This window comes from Bombina bombina, chromosome 6 (genome assembly GCF_027579735.1).
Source record: "Bombina bombina isolate aBomBom1 chromosome 6, aBomBom1.pri, whole genome shotgun sequence".
Lineage (NCBI taxonomy): Eukaryota > Metazoa > Chordata > Amphibia > Anura > Bombinatoridae > Bombina > Bombina bombina.
Window position 1 is genome coordinate 745,316,631 of NC_069504.1, and position 17,773 is coordinate 745,334,403.

At 40.1% G+C, this 17,773-nt stretch overlaps 1 protein-coding gene across 1 annotated transcript in view; it reads left to right on the forward strand.

Moving 5' to 3' along the window:
• The window catches only part of IKBKB (inhibitor of nuclear factor kappa B kinase subunit beta), a 221,534-nt gene that overhangs the window by 64,056 nt on the left and 139,705 nt on the right, over positions 1 to 17,773 (forward strand). The window contains exon 8 of the mRNA XM_053718001.1: positions 17,389 to 17,513. Within this exon, the coding sequence (XP_053573976.1) occupies positions 17,389 to 17,513 (125 nt within the window). The remainder of the gene's footprint in view (positions 1 to 17,388; positions 17,514 to 17,773) is intronic.

Consider the following 17,773-nt stretch of genomic DNA (forward strand, 5'->3'; position numbering starts at 1 on the left):
TGTATTAATAATATTAGACTTTTTAATTAATTTAATTACTCTAAAATTAAAAACTACAAGCCATTAAAATAAATAACCACACTTTTATTGAAAGTAACTCACCAAAATTAGACAGAAAATAAACTTAATAAACCAATATAAATAAAAATCTGTTAAATCTGTTTCCAATTAGGACTGAATGAAGAATAATTGTTGATATTAAAATAGTGCTCCAGAAATGGGTTGGCTTCTAAGCTTACATTCCAACTTTTTAAAATAAAGATACCAAGAGAACTAAGAAAAAATTAATAGAAGTAAATTAGAAAGTTGTTTAAAAACACATGCTCTAGCTAAATTATGAAAGAAAAATTTTGGGTTACCTATCCCTTTAAACAAATGTCTGTATAAGACTCTTCTAAGTTTGCTATTGATATTTGTTTGTTGGAAGCTCATCTTTTACTGACAGTTCTCTGTATAAGGCTCTTCAGTTACTAGCACCTCTCTGTATAAAGCTCTCCTGTTACTAAACATCTCTCTTTATAAGGCTCTTGTTACTAGCACCTTTCTGTATAAACCTCTTCTGTTACCAACATCTCTCTGTATAAGGCTCTTGTTACTAACAGCTCTCTGTATAAACCTCTTCTGTTACTGACATCTCTCTGTATAAGACTTCTGTTACTGACATCTCTCTGTATAAGGTACATCTGTTACTGACAGCACTTTGTATAAGGATCTTCTGATACTGGCTGCTCTCTGTTTAAAGCACTTATGTTACTGTCTTCTCTCTGTATAAAACACTTGTGTAAATTACAACTCTCTGTATAATCCTCTTCTGTGAATGACAGCTCTCTGTATAATGCACTGGTGCTTATTACAGCTCTCTCTATTAATAGGGTACCTTAGTGCTTTATACAGAGAGATGTGATTCACAGAAGGGCCTTATACAGAGAGCAGCCAATAAGAACCTTATATAGAGAGAATCCAGTAACAGAAGTTCATTATACAGGGAGTAGACAGTAACAGAAGACCCTCATACAACAAAGTGGTGTCAGTAACAGATGTGCCTTATACAAAGAGCTTTTAGTAATGTAAGATCATTATACAGAGAGATGTTATTAGTAATAGAAGTGCATTATTCAGAGAGCTGTCAGTCACATGAGTGCCCTATATAAAAGAGAGAGCTGTAATAAGCAGCAGTGCATTATACAGAGAGCTGTCATTCATAGAAGAGGCTTATACAGAGCTGTAATTTACAGAAGTGTTTTATAGAGAGAAGACAGTAACATAAGTGCTTTATACAGAGAGTTGTCATTCACATATGTGAATGAGAGCTCCCTGTTTAAGGCACTTATGTAAATGACAGTTCTAATAGTTTAACATTTGATAAATACTTGTGCTCTATAACAAAACATAAAAAATAGTGGATCCTTAAAAGCAGCATTAGTAATATCTTTTAACTTCAGTTCCCATATCAGCTGACTAAAATTAAATCAGGAAGGTGTTCCACATATGTTATTATCCTGCCTATGGGACTTAATTGAAGACTACAGAGTATTGCTGTTTTTGCTGCCTAAGGGTTAACTGCTGCTGCTAAAAAGGGATTGGATTTAAAAGTTGCCAATCACTCCTAAATAGTTACAGTGAGAGAAAAAAACGAGTGGAGAATAAATGTAAAGATGGTACAAGTGCTTCGCTAAAAGTACTAAACACTACCAGTATCTACACATAAACACAGACAGGGAATAAATATGCTCTGTCTGCGCTCAAGCACAAATGAATAAATAGCAGGGACTATCTATCATACCATCTCCAGAGCAGTTTTCTTCTCTCCTCCTGCAGCCATGCTGTCTCAAAAGCTAACGCTAGTCTGCAAGTTACAAACATGCACCACAAGACATCAGGGGATCTGTAGTTTCATTGATAATTTCATTTACAGTCACATGAGTATGTTTGTGTATGGAACATGAGAGATTATAAATATGATACTTTGCGATCTCGCACTTATATTAAGCCAGCCTTGCTAATATGACTCATTCACATGACCTGCAATGTACATCGAAAAATGTTTTGCAGATCAGGGTTCCGCTCATGTGTATTAAATAACATCTCCTGCCATATTAGTAAGGAGGAAGAGGGTTAACCTGCTGTTAGTGTGGAGGAAGAGTTGCTCCGGTTCAGCAGTTCAGCTCCCTTAGCCTCAGACAACGGAGGTTTGATTTACAGCTTTGTAGTGCCTGGAGATAGAGGGGGGTTGCTAAGTTTTAGGCTGCTGTAAATCAAACCTTCCTTGTCTCTAACAGAGCTGAACCTGCACCGGAGCAACTCTTCCTCCTCACTAACGTCAGCACTCAGCAGCACTAAATCAACAAAATACCGGAGCCTTTCAGGAAGTGCACGCACTGCAGATTCTTCAGATACCGCTCTAGATAGGAAGGGAGGGAGGAGGCTGTGCTGTTCATACGCGAGTGGCATTGTGGGAAATGTAGTTTACTGACCTAATGGCCTAGAAAGCCTCTAGCTGCACCGGTCTAAATTTAGGTGTGGATGGATGCGGTTAGCGGCGGCCAGCAAGTGTAAGTGTGGCACAAATGTAACATGCAATTTTCGGCCAGCTTGTCTCTCTTTCGGCCGAAATAGGATAGGCCCATTTTCGGCCGAAAATTTCGGTTGCCGAAATTTCGGTGCATCCCTACCAGTGGATATTCTTTTATCAGATTGGGATAAAAATTTATACTGCAATTGTATTTTTATTTAAGTCAAACTCTAGGTAAAAACCAAGACAGTTTGTGTTTAAAGACACAGTGCACACGTTTTTTTGGCTATACGTTTAGCTATTTATTGTTAAAGACACGACCAAGCTAGCTTTTACTTTCTGTTAACATGGATGATCTTGAACACACTACATGCCCTATGTATTTAGATGCCATTGAGGAACACCCGGTTATGTTGTGTCCCTCATGCATTGAGAGGGTCTTACAGTATAAGGAGGAGATTTTCTTTAATAAAGATATGTCTAAGGATTGCTCTCAGAATGATGAGATTCAGGGTATGCCGCAACTTTCTCCCCAAGCGTCACAGCCTTTAACGCCCGCTCAAGCGACGCCATGTTCTTCAACAGCGTCTGCTTCATTTACACTGCAGGATATGGCTGCAGTTATGTCATCCACCCTTTCAGAAGTTTTGTCTAAGTTGCCAGTTTTGCAAGGCAAACGCAGTAGGAAAGAGGCTCAGGTGGTCCCTGCGACTTCTGATACTTTGATGGCTATCTCCGATGTACCCTCCCAGAGCTCTGAATTGGGGGTAGGGAGGCCCAGTCTGAGGGGGAACTGTCTGATTCAGGAAGTGCATTACCCCCAGACAGATTTGAAAGTGATGTCTTTCAGGATTAAGCTTGAACACCTCCGTCTGTTACTACGGGAGGTATTGATGACTCTGGACGACTGTGACTCTATTGTGGTCCCTCCAGAGAAATTGAGTAAGATGGACAGATACTTGGAGGTCCCTTCTTATTCTGATGTTTTTCCGGTTCCTAAGATAATTTTCGGAAATTATTGCTAGGGAATGGGAAAGACCGGGTATCCCGTTCTCCCCTTCCCCTATGTTTAAGAAAATGTATAGCTAACACTGTGCGGGATTCTTGGCAGACGATTCCTAAGGTGGAGGGAGCTATCTCTTCCCTGGCTAAGCGTACGACTATTCCTATAGAGGACAGTTGTGCTTTCAAAGACCCCATGGATAAGAAGTTGGAGGGTCTTCTCAAAAAACTTTATGTTCATCAAGGGTTTCTTTTGCAACCAACGGCCTGCATTGTAACTGTCACAACTGCGGCTGCTTTTTGGTTTGATGCTCTAGAAGAGTCCCTTAGGACTGAGACTTCTTTAGAGGAAATACAGGATAGAATCAAGGCCCTTAAGCTGGCTAATTCTTTTATTACGGATGCTTCTTTTCAGATCACCAAATTGTCGGCTAAGAATGCAGGATTCGCCATCTTAGCACGAAGAGATTTATGGTTAAAGTCTTGGTCTGCGGATGTATCCTCGGGCCTGACTTGAAAGAGATCATTTCTGACATTACGGGAGGTAAGGGTCACCTTAAAACATCTAAGCAAAGGGGACGACAGGGTAATTTTCGTTTCTTTCGAAATTTCAAGGGAGTCCCCTCTTCCGCTAAACAGGAAGGGAATTATGCACAAGCCAAGTCCACCTGGAGACCCAACCAGGCTTGGAACAAGGGTAAACAACCCGAAAAGCCCGCTGCTACTCCCAAAACAGCATGAAGGGGCGGCCCCCGGCCCGGGACCAGATCTAGTAGGGGGAAGACTTTGTCTCTTTGTCCAGGCTTGGATAAGAGATGTTCAGGATCCCTGGACACTAGAAATCGTGTCTCAAGGGTATTGGTTGGAGTTCAAGAATTCCTTCCCAACGGGAAGGTTTCTTCTTTCATGATTGTCTGTAGACCAGATAAAAAGAGAGGCGTTCTTACGTTGTGTAAAAGACTTCTCCACTATGGGAGTAGTTTGTCCCGTTTCAATACAGGAACAGGGGCAGGGGTTTTAATCAAATCTTTCTGTGGTTCCCAAAAAAGAGGGAACGTTCCGATCCGTTTTAGATCTCAAGAGTCTAAACAAGTTTCTCAGAGTTCCATCCTTCAAGATGGACTATTCGGACAATTCTTCCATTGATCCAGGAGGGTCAATATATGACTACCGTGGACTTAAAGGATGCATATCTTTATATTCCTATCCACAGAGATCATCACCAGTTCCTGAGGTTTGCCTTTCTGGACAAACATTTTCAGTTTGTGGCCCTTCCTTTCGGGTTGGCTACGGCACCCAGGATCGTCACAAAGGTTCTAGGGTCTCTGCTGGCAGTTCTCAGGCCGCGGGGCATCACAGTGGTGCCTTATCTGGACGATATTCTGATCCAGGCGTCTTATCAGCTGACAAAGTCTCATACCAACATTGTTCTATCCTTTCTAAGGACTCACGGGTGGAAGGTGAATCTAGAGAAAAGTTCACTAATTCCACAGACAAGGGTTCCTTTCCTGGGAACTCTAATAGACTCTATATCCATGAAAAACTTTTTGACGGAAGTCAGAAAGTTTAAAGATTCTGAATACATGCCGATCCCTTCAGTCCAATCCTCGGCCATCAGTGGCTCAGTGCATGGAGGTAATTGGATTGATGGTGGCGGCAATGGACATCATTCCGTTTGCTCGTTTTCATCTCAGACCTCTACAACTGAGCATGCTCAGGCAGTGGAATGGAGATTATGCAAATTTGTCTCCTCAGATAGATCTGAATCAGGTGACAAGAGACTCTTCTTTGGTGGTTGTTGCCGGATCATCTGTCCCAAGGGACGTGCTTCCGCAGACCCTCATGGGTGATAGTGACAACGGACGCCGGTCTACTAGGTTGGGGCGCAGTCTGGAATTCCTTGAAGGCTCAGGGTGTGTGGACTTGGTCGGAGTCTCTACTTCAAAACAATATTCTGGAGTTGAGAGCAATATTCAATGTGCTTCAGGCTTGGCCTCAGTTGGCTTCGGCCAAATTCATCCGATTTCAGTCGGACAACATCACGACTATGGCTTACATCAATCATCAGGGAGGAACAAGGAGTTCCTTAGTGAGGACAGAAGTATCCAAGATAATTCTGTGGGCGGAGACTCACTTTTGTTATCTGTCAGCAATCTACATCCCAGGAGTGGACAACTGGGAAGCGGATTTTTTTGAGCAGACAGACGTTTCATCCGGGGGAATGGGAACTCCATCCGGAGGTCTTTGCCACCCTGATTCTCAGATGGGGCAGACCGGAGCTGGATCTTATGGCATCTCGTCAGAATGCCAAGCTCCCGAGATACAGATCCAGGTCCAGGGATCCTCAGGCCGAACTGATAGATGCCTTGGTCGTTCAACCTAGCTTATGTGTTTCCACCGTTTTTCTCTCCTTCCCCGGGTGATTGCTCGGATCAAACAGGAGAGGGCTTCTGTGATTCTCATCGCTCCTGCGTGGCCTCGCAGGACTTGGTATGCCGATCAGGTGGACATGTCCTCTCTGCCACCGTGGAAGCTTCCATTGAGGCAGGACCTTCTCATTCAGGGACCCTTCCATCATCCGAATCTAGTTTCTCTGCATCTAACTGCTTGGAGATTGAATGCTTGATTTTATCTAAGCGAGGGTTCTCTGATTCGGTCATTGATACTTTGATTCAGGTACGTAAGCCTGTTACTAGAAAGATTTACCATAAGATATGGTGCAAATATCTTTATTGGTGCGAATCCGAGGGCTACTCATGGAGTAAGATTAGGATTTTATCTTTTCTCCAAGAAGGTTTGGAGAAAGGGTTATCAGCAAGTTCCTTAAAGGGACAGATTTCTGCTTTATCTATTTTGCTACTTTTGCCTCGTCCGAGGCTGTTTTTGGGAGAAAGGTTCTTCAAGCAGTGGTGCCTTCCTTTTAGGTTCCTGTCTTGTCACTCCCTTTAATCCGTGTCCTATAGCTTTGGTATTGTATCCCATACGTAAGGATGAAATCTGTGGACTCGTCATATCTTGTAAAAGGAAATTTATGCTTGCCTGATAAATTTATTTCTTTTATTATATGACGAGTCCACGGCCCACCCTGTCATTTTCTAAGACAGGTTTTTATTTTTGTTAAACTTCAGTCACCTGTGCACCTTGGCTTTTCCTTTCTCTTCCTATCTTCGGTCGAATGACTGGAGTGGGAGGGAAGGGAGGAGCTATATATACAGCTCTGCTGTGGTGCTCTTTGCCTCCTCCTGCTTACCAGGAGGCGATATCCCATAAGTAAGGATGAAATCTGTGGACTTGTCATATCGTAAAAGAAATACATTTATCAGGTTAGCATAAATTTCCTTTTTTGTAGTGTAGGGATCCCTCCTCACCCGCCCACCTCCCCCTCAAAGCGATCACTTTTTTGTAGTCAAATCATTTTCTGTAGTTCAGGGACATGCCTCTTCATCCCCCCTCCCACAATGGGCCACCCACCTGCCTCCTTCTTTACTTTACAGTGTTACTGTAGTGGCAATCTGGCTTCACATGGTAAGGGAAAGTCAAGGTAAGAAAAAAAACTTTGCAGTAGTAGATTAATTGTTGCTAATAATATAACCCCCTTTTAAATATATTACAAGTTTTCATTTTGTTTTATAAAACAAACATTCCTCTGTCCGCTATGTTTTTGTTATAATCAGCAGCGAGCAGTCCAGACTATCGAAAGACGTCCACTCAACCAGAGCTGCCATGCTGGCTCGCTAGCTAAGACACACACCTGTAAAGATTACGTCCTGTGATAGGTTGAAGAGAATATATGCACCAGCTACGTGAACACAGAGGGGAAAAAAAATCAATTGGGGCAGGCACTTGCCTTTGGTTAGGCTGAATTGTCGTTTGCTGATTGTAATATAAAAAATAAATAAATTAAAAAGCAGCGGAAGATGGGGACCCCCTTCAATTTTGAAAGGAAAAAAAAAAAGGATATAAAATACAAATTTGTAATAAATTTAAAGGGCTATATTATATTATTAGCAGCAATGAATCTATTACAGCAAACTTTTTTTCTTACTTGGTTGGCCCTCGTTTTATCAAAACTATTTGAGGATCTGTTCGTTTTTTAGACATCTGGAACACAATACACAGGTAATCTGTGCTTCCATGTTATAACGATAATGAGCAACAAAACTGGGGTAAGTGGGGATAGTAGAAATTTGGAAATAAGCAATGAGTGAATACATAATAGACACTGATGAATCCGCTACTGCAAACATAACATGTAGGAATGAAAAATCAATATTGGTTATAACAGTACGGTAATAGCGAGTCTCTGTATACCACATCATTACTGTCAAGTGAGCTCATAAAGGATTACAATGCTAAAAAAAGAGTATTTCCTGCATGTTACAGGAACTCTGACTCTGTTACTCATAGGAAACTAGCTGGACAAGGAAGTGTCAAAATATGTTTTACTTCTTTGTCCGATCAGCAAAATGAAGATAAAATCAGATATTAGTAGTACAAAATAAATTGTAAACCATGACTGAAGCATCCCATGAAAACATATACAATAGTAAACTAGAGTTATTATTACATTTGGCATTAAAGGGACATGAAACCAAAATATTTTAAGTATAAAATAAAAAATAAATAAAAAACTTTTCAAAATATGAAATAGCATCCTTTGTTGAAATGCAGGTATGTAGGCTTAGGAGCGCGTACGTGTCTGAAGCACTACATGGCAGCAGTTTTTCAATGATGCTTTTTTTTTTTTTTTTTTTTTTTTAATATACAGTGTCCCAGATACATGTACACTATCTACGTATGCTCTTCAACAAAAAATACCATGAGAATGGAGCAAATTTAATATTATAAGTAAATTGGAGAATAATTTTTTTGGGTTTAACGTCCCTTTAATGTGTAGTGATATTTTTCAATGTTTTGACTATTGCATTTAGCTTGTAAAAGGTTAGGCTTTGTGTTGTATAGTAAATAATTACATTTAAAGTGTCTTTAAAGGGACAGTCTAGTCAAAATTAAACTTTCATGATTCAGATAGGGCATGCAATTTTAAACAACTTTCCAATTTACTTCTATTATCTAATTTGCTCAATTCTTTAGATATCTTTTGTTGAAGAAATAGCAATGCACATGTGTGAGCCAATCACATAAGGCCTCTAGGTGCAGCAACCAATCAGCAGCTACTGAGCATATCTAGATATGCTTTTCAGCAAGTGATATCAAGAGAATGAAGCAAATTAGATAATAGAAGTAAATTAGAAAGTTGTTTAAAATTACATGCTCTTTCTAAATCACGAAAGAAAAAAAATTGGCTTTCATGTCCCTTTAAGTTGCTGTGATTTCCCCACTGATAACCTTTAAAAGTAGCTATGAATAATTTTTATAATAATATGAATTTCACAAAATGTGTGTTAAGCTTTCCTAGCTTCAACATCGCTTAGAACAGATATACCTAGATCTCATCATGTAAGATTTTCAAGAGATATTTTGATGAAGATATTACATACAAAAATGACATGCTCTTTAAGAATTTGAGTATTACTGACCAAGAATATGGGCTTGATGATTCTAAAGCTTTCCCCTCTGGTGAGATTAAAGGGACATTCCAGTCAAAATTGAAATGCACATAGATGAATTACATCTTTGCATAGAAACATATTTGCAAAAATGCTTCTAGTAAACGTTATCACTGTTTTAGTGTTAGCATTTTTCTCTGCACGTGCATATGAAGCATAGCTAGATATTCTCAGTGATCCAGCATTTTAAATACTGCAGCTGCTCATGGTGCCAGTGGGACTTGTATCATGGTAGCAATTAACAAATTGAGTCATTACCAGATGGTACAAACGCCTTAGGCTCTCTGAGTATTTGCTGTGTTTAAAATGCTGGTGCACGGTGCAAACTTAAATACACTTTTGAAACAGCTATAGCTTTTATTAGAAGCAAATGTAGAAATTTTACATTTTAGTTTGAGAGCTGTTTATCTTGTTCTGGCTGTGAAAGAGATACACATGCTTTAGAATATTGTTCTAAAAAGTTTTTTGTGTGATCTCTCTCCATCCCAGCGAGTGTTTGATAATTGGGCCCTATGTGTTTAATCCCCGTAAAGTACATAGGAAAAATCCTGCTGATGAGCTGCAAGCATTGCAAATGCCATGCAGGGATCTGCGAGTGAATCTATCAGGAGTGAGAGTCATGTGACCTGCAGATCACCAGCTATGTGCTGCTTGTGAGCTGTAATGCTTTGCAGCTCCCAAGTGGACTTTACCTATGTGTTTAACCTATTTGTGGGATTTAAACACACAGGCCTAGATCACAAGATGAGTGCAAATGATAACGCTTTATCGAGTACTATAAGTTTTTTGTTAAAATGTCATAGAAGAAACGATCGTCTGGGGTTGCCGTTTCCCTTGCTCAGAGGAAAATAGCCTGGTATTTCGGGGCTGGACTGACCTTGTTAGGTGGGATCAGACTGAGATACTTCAGGAAAGTTTTCCTCTATGAAAAGCACAATTGGGCAAAAAAGAAATTACTCACAGGTGGTAACCAAGCCATAGAACAAACCACTGAGCTGTTGTTTGTTCCTGGCAGATTACTTCTCTTTCTGTTTAAATTAAAATGTTTTTGGCACACTCAATACTTTTATATAGGTTTAGATTACAAGCAGAGCGCTAATTTATTGCAATATCTGCAAACTGGCAAATTTGCCCGTTTGTAGGCACGCAATAAATAACCAGAAAATTAACCAGAGATCAAATCTTAATTTCTTTTTTATGACACGATGAGTCCACGGATCATCTTAATTACTAATGGGATATTCACCTCCTGGTCAGCAGGAGGCGGCAAAGAGCACCACAGCAAAGCTGTTCAATAACTACTCCCTTCCCACTCCAGTCATTCTCTTTGCCTACGTTAGTGATAGGAAGTGGTAAAGTGAGGTGTTAGTTAGAATTCTTCAATCAAGAGTTTATTATTTTTAAAGTGGTACAGGATTGTGCTGCTTTGTCCTAGGGTGTAGCCGTAGCCATATCAGTCTCTCCAATAGCGCATTGGTGGCTTTAGAGCAATGGGAACTTGTGGGACATAATTCTCACTGTGCCTCCCATGTTTTCTTGCTGCCCTATATCCTTCAGTCTGAGGTAAACATTTAGTCAGCATTTTATTCTCCTCAGGTTCAGTTCTGAGGGAGCGACATTAAGATGGATTTGTCCGGTATGTTCTAGAGACGCATGTTGAAGCAGAGCATGCGTTTCTAGTATCGGAGCAGTAGTTCCCCTTCAGCAGCGCTAAACGGATTGTCTGGAGCTGATTAAAGGGGAAATTGTTGATCTTCAGTCAGGTAGGAACACCTCAGCAGAGTTGCTGAGGTGCAGAGGTGTACCATTTTTAGTTTGCTAAGCTGAACGGTTTGCAGTAAAAAAGGAATTGCTTTGAATTTAAAGAGACAGTAACGGTTTTTCTATTTTATATTTGCAGATAAAAAATTTTTTTTTTATTTGCTATCTGACCAATTGTGAACAAGCATGGACCAAGGGGACTTTGAATTATAGGGAAAAGATTTTTTCTGAGCCAATCTCCTCTAAGGCGGATCCAAGAGTCTAATGATGAGAGTCAATATATGCCGCAGCCTTCTCCCCAAGCGTCCTAAATTTTACCGCCCTCACAAGCAGTGCCCTGCGCTTCCGCTATAGTCCCCTCTGGGGTTACTTTAAAAGACATAGCTTCTCTTTATCTATTTTGTTACACAAACGTCTGGTGGATGTCCCAGATGTACAAGCTTTTTGTCAGGCCTTGGTCAGGATCAGGCCTGTATTCAAACCAGTTACTCCTCCATGGAGTCTTAATTTAGTTCTCAAAGTTCTTCAAGGGGCTCCGTTTGAGCCCATGCATTGTTTAGATCAGAGCTTTCCAAACTTTTCATGTTGGTGACGCACTTTTTAGACCTACATCATTTCTCGACATGGTAATTCAATTGTAGTATCAAACAGGAGGTTAAACTAACTTGTTTTAAGAGATAGGGACACATACATAATTTATATAATTACGAAATGTATTTACAAGTAACAGTAAGTATGTGCAAGAATTAAAACAAGTTTAATAACACCAATAGCTACTTACTATTTTAATGGGATGTATGAGGTTGATGGGATGAACACAGTTTCTGAATATTTGGTGGAATATTAGATAAAGACACTCGCATTTCATCATCAAGCATTTTTAAGCTTCCACTTCCTATTCATAAATCAAGAGCAGGAGCAGCAATGCACTACTGGGAGCTAGCTGCAAAAAAACCCAACACTTTGACTTCTAAATTCAGCTCGGCGTTTAAGCTGCCGCCCTCAGAGCTCTGCGATTTGCACTGACTACTGCCTGTGCTGCAAACACACTGTTATCCCACTCACTGACTACACGTGCAGTCATGAGCCGATTGAGGAGACTACACGTGCAGTCAGGAGCCAATGTGCTGCCAATGGAAATAGTTTCAGTTCCCACTGAGCTGCGTCAATAGGTTAAGATGATCTGTGACCCACTAGGTATCAATCACAAGTCAACCATGTGATATGCGCAGCAGGCAGGTGGAAAGTCGGAAACCAAAAAACAATTTAAAAAAAAAAATGAATTAAAAAAAATGTGTGCTGAAGCAGGGACACACCTACACACTGCCGCCGACACACTAATGTGTCACGACACACCGTTTGGAAAGCACTGCTTTAGATATTAAGTTGTTGTCTTGGAAAGTTTTATTTCTTGTTGTTATTTCTTCCGCTCGGAGAGTGTCAGAGCTCTCGACATTGCAGTATGAGTCTCCTTATCTTATTTTCCATTAAGATAAGGTAGTTTTACGTACCAAATTAGGATTCCTTCCTAAAGTTGTTTCTGATAGGAACATTAATCAGGAGATTGTTGTTCCTTCCTTGTGTCCTACTCCTTCTTCTCAGAAGGAACGACTTCTGCACAATTTGGACGTGGTCCGGGCTTTAAAGTTTTACCTGCAGGCGACTAAGGACTTTCGTCAGCAGTCTACCTTGTTTGTGATTTTCTCTGGAAAACGTAAGGGACAGAAAGCTACGGCAACTTCTCTTTCTTTTTGGCTGAAGAGTATCATACGTTTTGCTTATGAGACTGCTGGACAGCAGCCTCCTGAGAGAGTTACGGCTCATTCCACAAGGGCTGTTGCTTCCTCATGGGCATTCAAAAATTAAGCTTCTGTGGAACAGATTTGCAAGGCTGCAACTTGGTCCTCTCTTCACACTTTTTATAAATTCTACAAATTTGACACTTTTGCCTCGACTGAGGCCGCTTTTGGGAGAAAGGTTCTTCAAGCAGTGGTGCCTTCCGTTTAGGTTCCCTGTCTTGTCCCTCCCGTATGATCGGTGTACTCTAGCTTGGGTATTGAATCCCATTAGTAATTAAGATGATCGGTGGACTCATCGTGTCATAAAAAAGAAAAGAAAATTTATGCTTTGCACCTTGGTTTTTCCTTTCTTTCCTTAACTTCGGTCGCATGACCAGAGTGGGAGGGAAGGGAGGAGCTATTGAACAGCTTTGCTGTGGTGCTTTTTGTTGCCTCCTGCTGACCAGGAGGTCAATATCCCATTAGTAATTAAGATGATCCGTGGACTCATCGTGTCAAAAAAGAAATAACTTTATCAGGTAAGCATAAATTTTCTTTTTCAAAAAGTGCCCCAAATGCCCTTTAAAATAGAGAGTCTTTTAGTTTTTTATGGAAAAAAAATCTAGCATTTTCCCCCATAAAAAAACAACTGTACTAGGCAGTTTTTAGGGGTTAAAAGTGGCGGTTGTGGGGTGTTAGAAAAAAACGGCAATGAATAGTGCCTTTACATGGCGGTCTATGGGAACTGTGTGTTCCCTGTAAATATATATGTATATGCATATGCTTCTATATATTTATGTGTTAATATGTGTATATACATACTGTATATTAACACATAATTATATATGTATATAATCATATACATATATATTTAAAATTGCTGTGCTAATTACCCCCTTCGCTGCACAAGGTTCTCATGCTGTGTCTCACGGCATGAGAACGCGGCTCCCATTGGAGCCTATGGAAGCGTGCTCTCATGAGCGCAATGCTTCCTAGCAATGTGAACGTGAGCTTGTGTTCGCATTACGCTCAACTTATAATACCAGCGCACATTAGCATGCGCTGGTATTACTCCGTGGAGCGCTAATATTGCTTTCTCAAAAGCGGTATTTAGCGCTCCACTTATAAACTGGCCCATAGTGTGTCCTATACTTTTAATGGGGAGCTGTTACCACACTTTCATTTTTCAGATAGATCATGCATTTTTAAACAACCTTCAATTATATTACCGCCGATCCTACGCCCGTATCTCAGACTGTATTGAGCAGATCGATGACGAATTGTGGAGCACGCAACGATTAGAGGAAGCCGGATTTGTCATCGATATGCAAAATACAGTCTGAGATGCGGGTGGAGGATCGGCTGTATTTTACCCTAACAACAAAAGTAGGGATGTAAGCTTAGGCGCCAGCCCATTATTGGTTCAGCACCTGGGTATCGCTTGCCACCAATCGGCAAGCGCTACCCAGGGTGCTGAACAAAAAATAGGCCGGCTCCTAAGCTTACATTCCTGCTTTTTCAAATAAAGATACCAAGAGAACAAAGAAAACATTATAATTGGAGTAAATTAGAAAGTTGCTTAGAATTGCATGCTCTATCTGAATCCATGAAAGAAAGAAAAAATGTGGGTTTCATATCCCTTTAACTATATTTAGCTTAAAGGGACATCAAACCCAAAATTTTTCTTTCATGATTCAGATAGAGAATACATCTAATTTGCTTCATTCTTTAGATATCCTTTGTTGAAGAAATAACAATGCGCATGGGTGAGCCAATCACACGAGACATCTATGTGCAGCCACCAATCAGCAGCTACTGAGCCTATCTAGATATGCTTTTCGGAAAAGGATATCACGTGACTGCAGTAAATTAGATAATAGAAGTAAATTAGAAAGTTGTTTAAAATTGCATGCTCTTTCTAAATCAGAAAAGAAAAAATGTGGGTTTTATGTGCCTTTAATATTGGCTACAATTTTAGCCGGGTGGTCAGTAAAACTCAAATGTGTAGTGCACCCATTAAAAAGGTCCTGGGGAGAACACTGATTTATATCTAGTGGAGACAATTATGTTTCTAAAAAGGATTTTTTTTTTTTTATCAGATATCAAAGAGGCATCTTTTACTTTATTTTTTTTCCACATCTAAGGGCATTAAACCCCTTTTCATTTGTAAAATTGTGCATTTCACATGTTCCCCACAAAGACCAAAAAGCAATTTCTCTTGTAAGGTGTATCCAGTCCACGGATCATCCATTACTTGTGGGATATTCTCCTTCCCAACAGGAAGTTGCAAGAGGATCACCCACAGCAGAGCTGCTATATAGCTCCTCCCCTAACTGCCATATCCAGTCATTCTCTTGCAACTCTCGACAAGCATGGAGGTAGTAAGAGAGAAGTGGTGAAACGTAGTTGTTTTTTTCTTCAATCAAAAGTTTATTTTTAAATGGTACCGGAGTTGTACTATTTTGTCCCAGGCAGAAAATAGAAGAAGAATCTTCCTGTGATTTCTATGATCTTAGCAGGTTGTAACTAAGATCCATTGCTGTTCTCACACATAACTGAAGAGAGAGGTAACTTCAGCTGGGGAATGGCGTGCAGGTTATCCTGCTATGAGGTATGTGCAGTTAAAAACATTTCTAGAGATGTAAATGCTAGAAAATGCTGCTGATACCAGATTTATGTAAGGTAAGCCTGAATACAGTGATTTAATAGCGACTGGTATCATTCTTACCAGCATGATACCAGTACTCTTATAGACTTGCAATATAAAACGTTTGCTGGAAATGTTTAAGCTTTTTTATATATACTTTGGTGATAAAACTTTATTGGGGCCTAGTTTTTTCCACATGGCTGGCTTAAATTTGCCTAGAAACAGTTTCCTGAGGCTTTCCACTGTTTTAACATGAGTGGGAGGGGCCTAATTTAGCGCTTTATTGCGCAGTAACTTTTACAGACTGAGACATCCAGCTTCCTCCAGGAGTCCCCTGAATGCTATAGGACCTCTCTAAAGGGCTCTTAGGCTTTCCAAAGTCGTTTGTTTGGGAAGGTAGGGCCACAGCAGAGCTGTGGCAGTTTGTTGTGACTGTTAAAAAAACGTCTATCTTTTTTTGATCCGTTTTTTGAACTAAGGGGTTAATCATCCATTTGCAAGTGGGTGCAATGCTCTGTTAGCTTATTATACACACTGTAAAAATTTCGTTTGATTAACTGCCTTTTTTCACTGTTTTTCAAATTCTGACAAAATTAGTTTCTCTTAAAGGCACAGTACCGTTTGTATTTTTTGCTTGTTAACTTGATTTAAAGTGTTTTCCAAGCTTGCTGGTCTCATTGCTAGTCTGTTTAAACATGTCTGACATAGAGGAAACTCCTTGTTCATTATGTTTAGAAGCCTTGGTGGAACCCCCTCTTAGAATGTGTACCAAATGTACTGATTTCACTTTTGGTTCTTAAAGTTCTTCAAGGGGTACCGTTTGAACCTTTTATCTTGGAAAGTTCTTTTTTTGGTAGCTATTTCCTCGGCTCGTAGGGTTTCCGAGTTATCTGCCTTACAATGTGATTCTCCTTATCTGATCTTCCATGCAGATAAGGTAGTTCTGCGTACCAAACCTGGTTTTTTACCTAAGGTGGTATCTAACAAGAATATCAATCAGGAGATTGTTGTTCCATCATTGTGTCCTAATCCTTCTTCAAAGAAGGAACGTCTTTTACACAATCTTGACGTGGTTCGTGCTTTAAAGTATTATTTACAAGCTACTAAAGATTTTCGTCAAACATCTGCTTTGTTTGTTGTCTACTCTGGACAGAGGAGAGGCCAAAAGACTTCGGCAACCTCTCTTTTGTTTTGGCTAAGAAGCATAATCCGCTTAGCTTATGAGACTGCTGGCCAGCAGCCTCCTGAAAGGATTACAGCTCATTCTACTAGAGCTGTGGCTTCCACATGGGCCTTTAAAAATAAGGCTTCTGTTGAACAGATTTGCAAGGCTGCGACTTGGTCTTCGCTTCATACCTTTTCAAAATTCTATAAATTTGATACTTTTGCTTCTTCGGAGGCTATTTTGGGGAGAAAGGTTTTACAGGCAGTGGTACTTTCCGTTTAAGTACCTGCCTTGTCCCTCCCTTCATCCGTGTACTTTAGCTTTGGTATTGGTATCCCACAAGTAATGGATGATCCGTGGACTGGATACACCTTACAAGAGAAAACATAATTTATGCTTACCTGATAAATTTATTTCTCTTGTGGTGTATCCAGTCCACGGCCCGCCCTGTCATTTTAAGGCAGGTATTTTTTAACTTTAAACTTCAGTCACCACTGCACCCTATGGTTTCTCCTTTCTCTGCTTGTCTTTGGTAACTGGATATGGCAGTTAGGGGAGGAGCTATATAGCAGCTCTGCTGTGGGTGTCCTCTTGCAACTTCCTGTTGGGAAGGAGAATATCCCACAAGTAATGGATGATCCGTGGACTGGATACACCACAAGAGAAATAAATTTATCAGGTAAGCATAAATTGTTTTCTTTAACCTGCAAATCAAATTAAAGATTTATGGAGTGTTCAAAATCAGATTCCTAGACTATCAGTTGATTAAAGGAACAGTAACACTTGTTTTTAAAAGGCTTCGTTCTATACAAGCAATAATACAAAAATAAATTGTTTTAACACTTTAGAGCATTTTCTTTTTGAGCGTGTTTGTCCTATTTATGCCACATGCTCTAGTCCAAGCTGTGATTCCCTTACCCGCCATTTACATATTGCGTTGATGTTTCACTCAGGCGCCAGAATTACTGGAGCAGCAGAAGTACACCGTGACTGTTGATTACTGGAGCTTTGGGACACTGGCCTTTGAATGCATAACAGGATTCAGACCTTTCCTTCCAAACTGGCAACCTGTTCAGTGGTGAGAAACATCTGGCAAAATAGATTTCCAACCTACACATGAAAAAAATCTAAAATCTGTTTTTAGGAATAAATCAGCATTTTGCCCGAATTTTGTGTTGCAAGGAAGAATATAATAAAGTACATTAAAGTGAAGGTCAAAACACAAGAGAAGGAAGATGTATTGAAAGACAATATAGTGGCAGGAGTGGCAGATGGATCATTGAGTGAGGTAGAATCTAGTGGAGGAGGGAATAGATGGGTAAAGATAAGGTAGCTTAA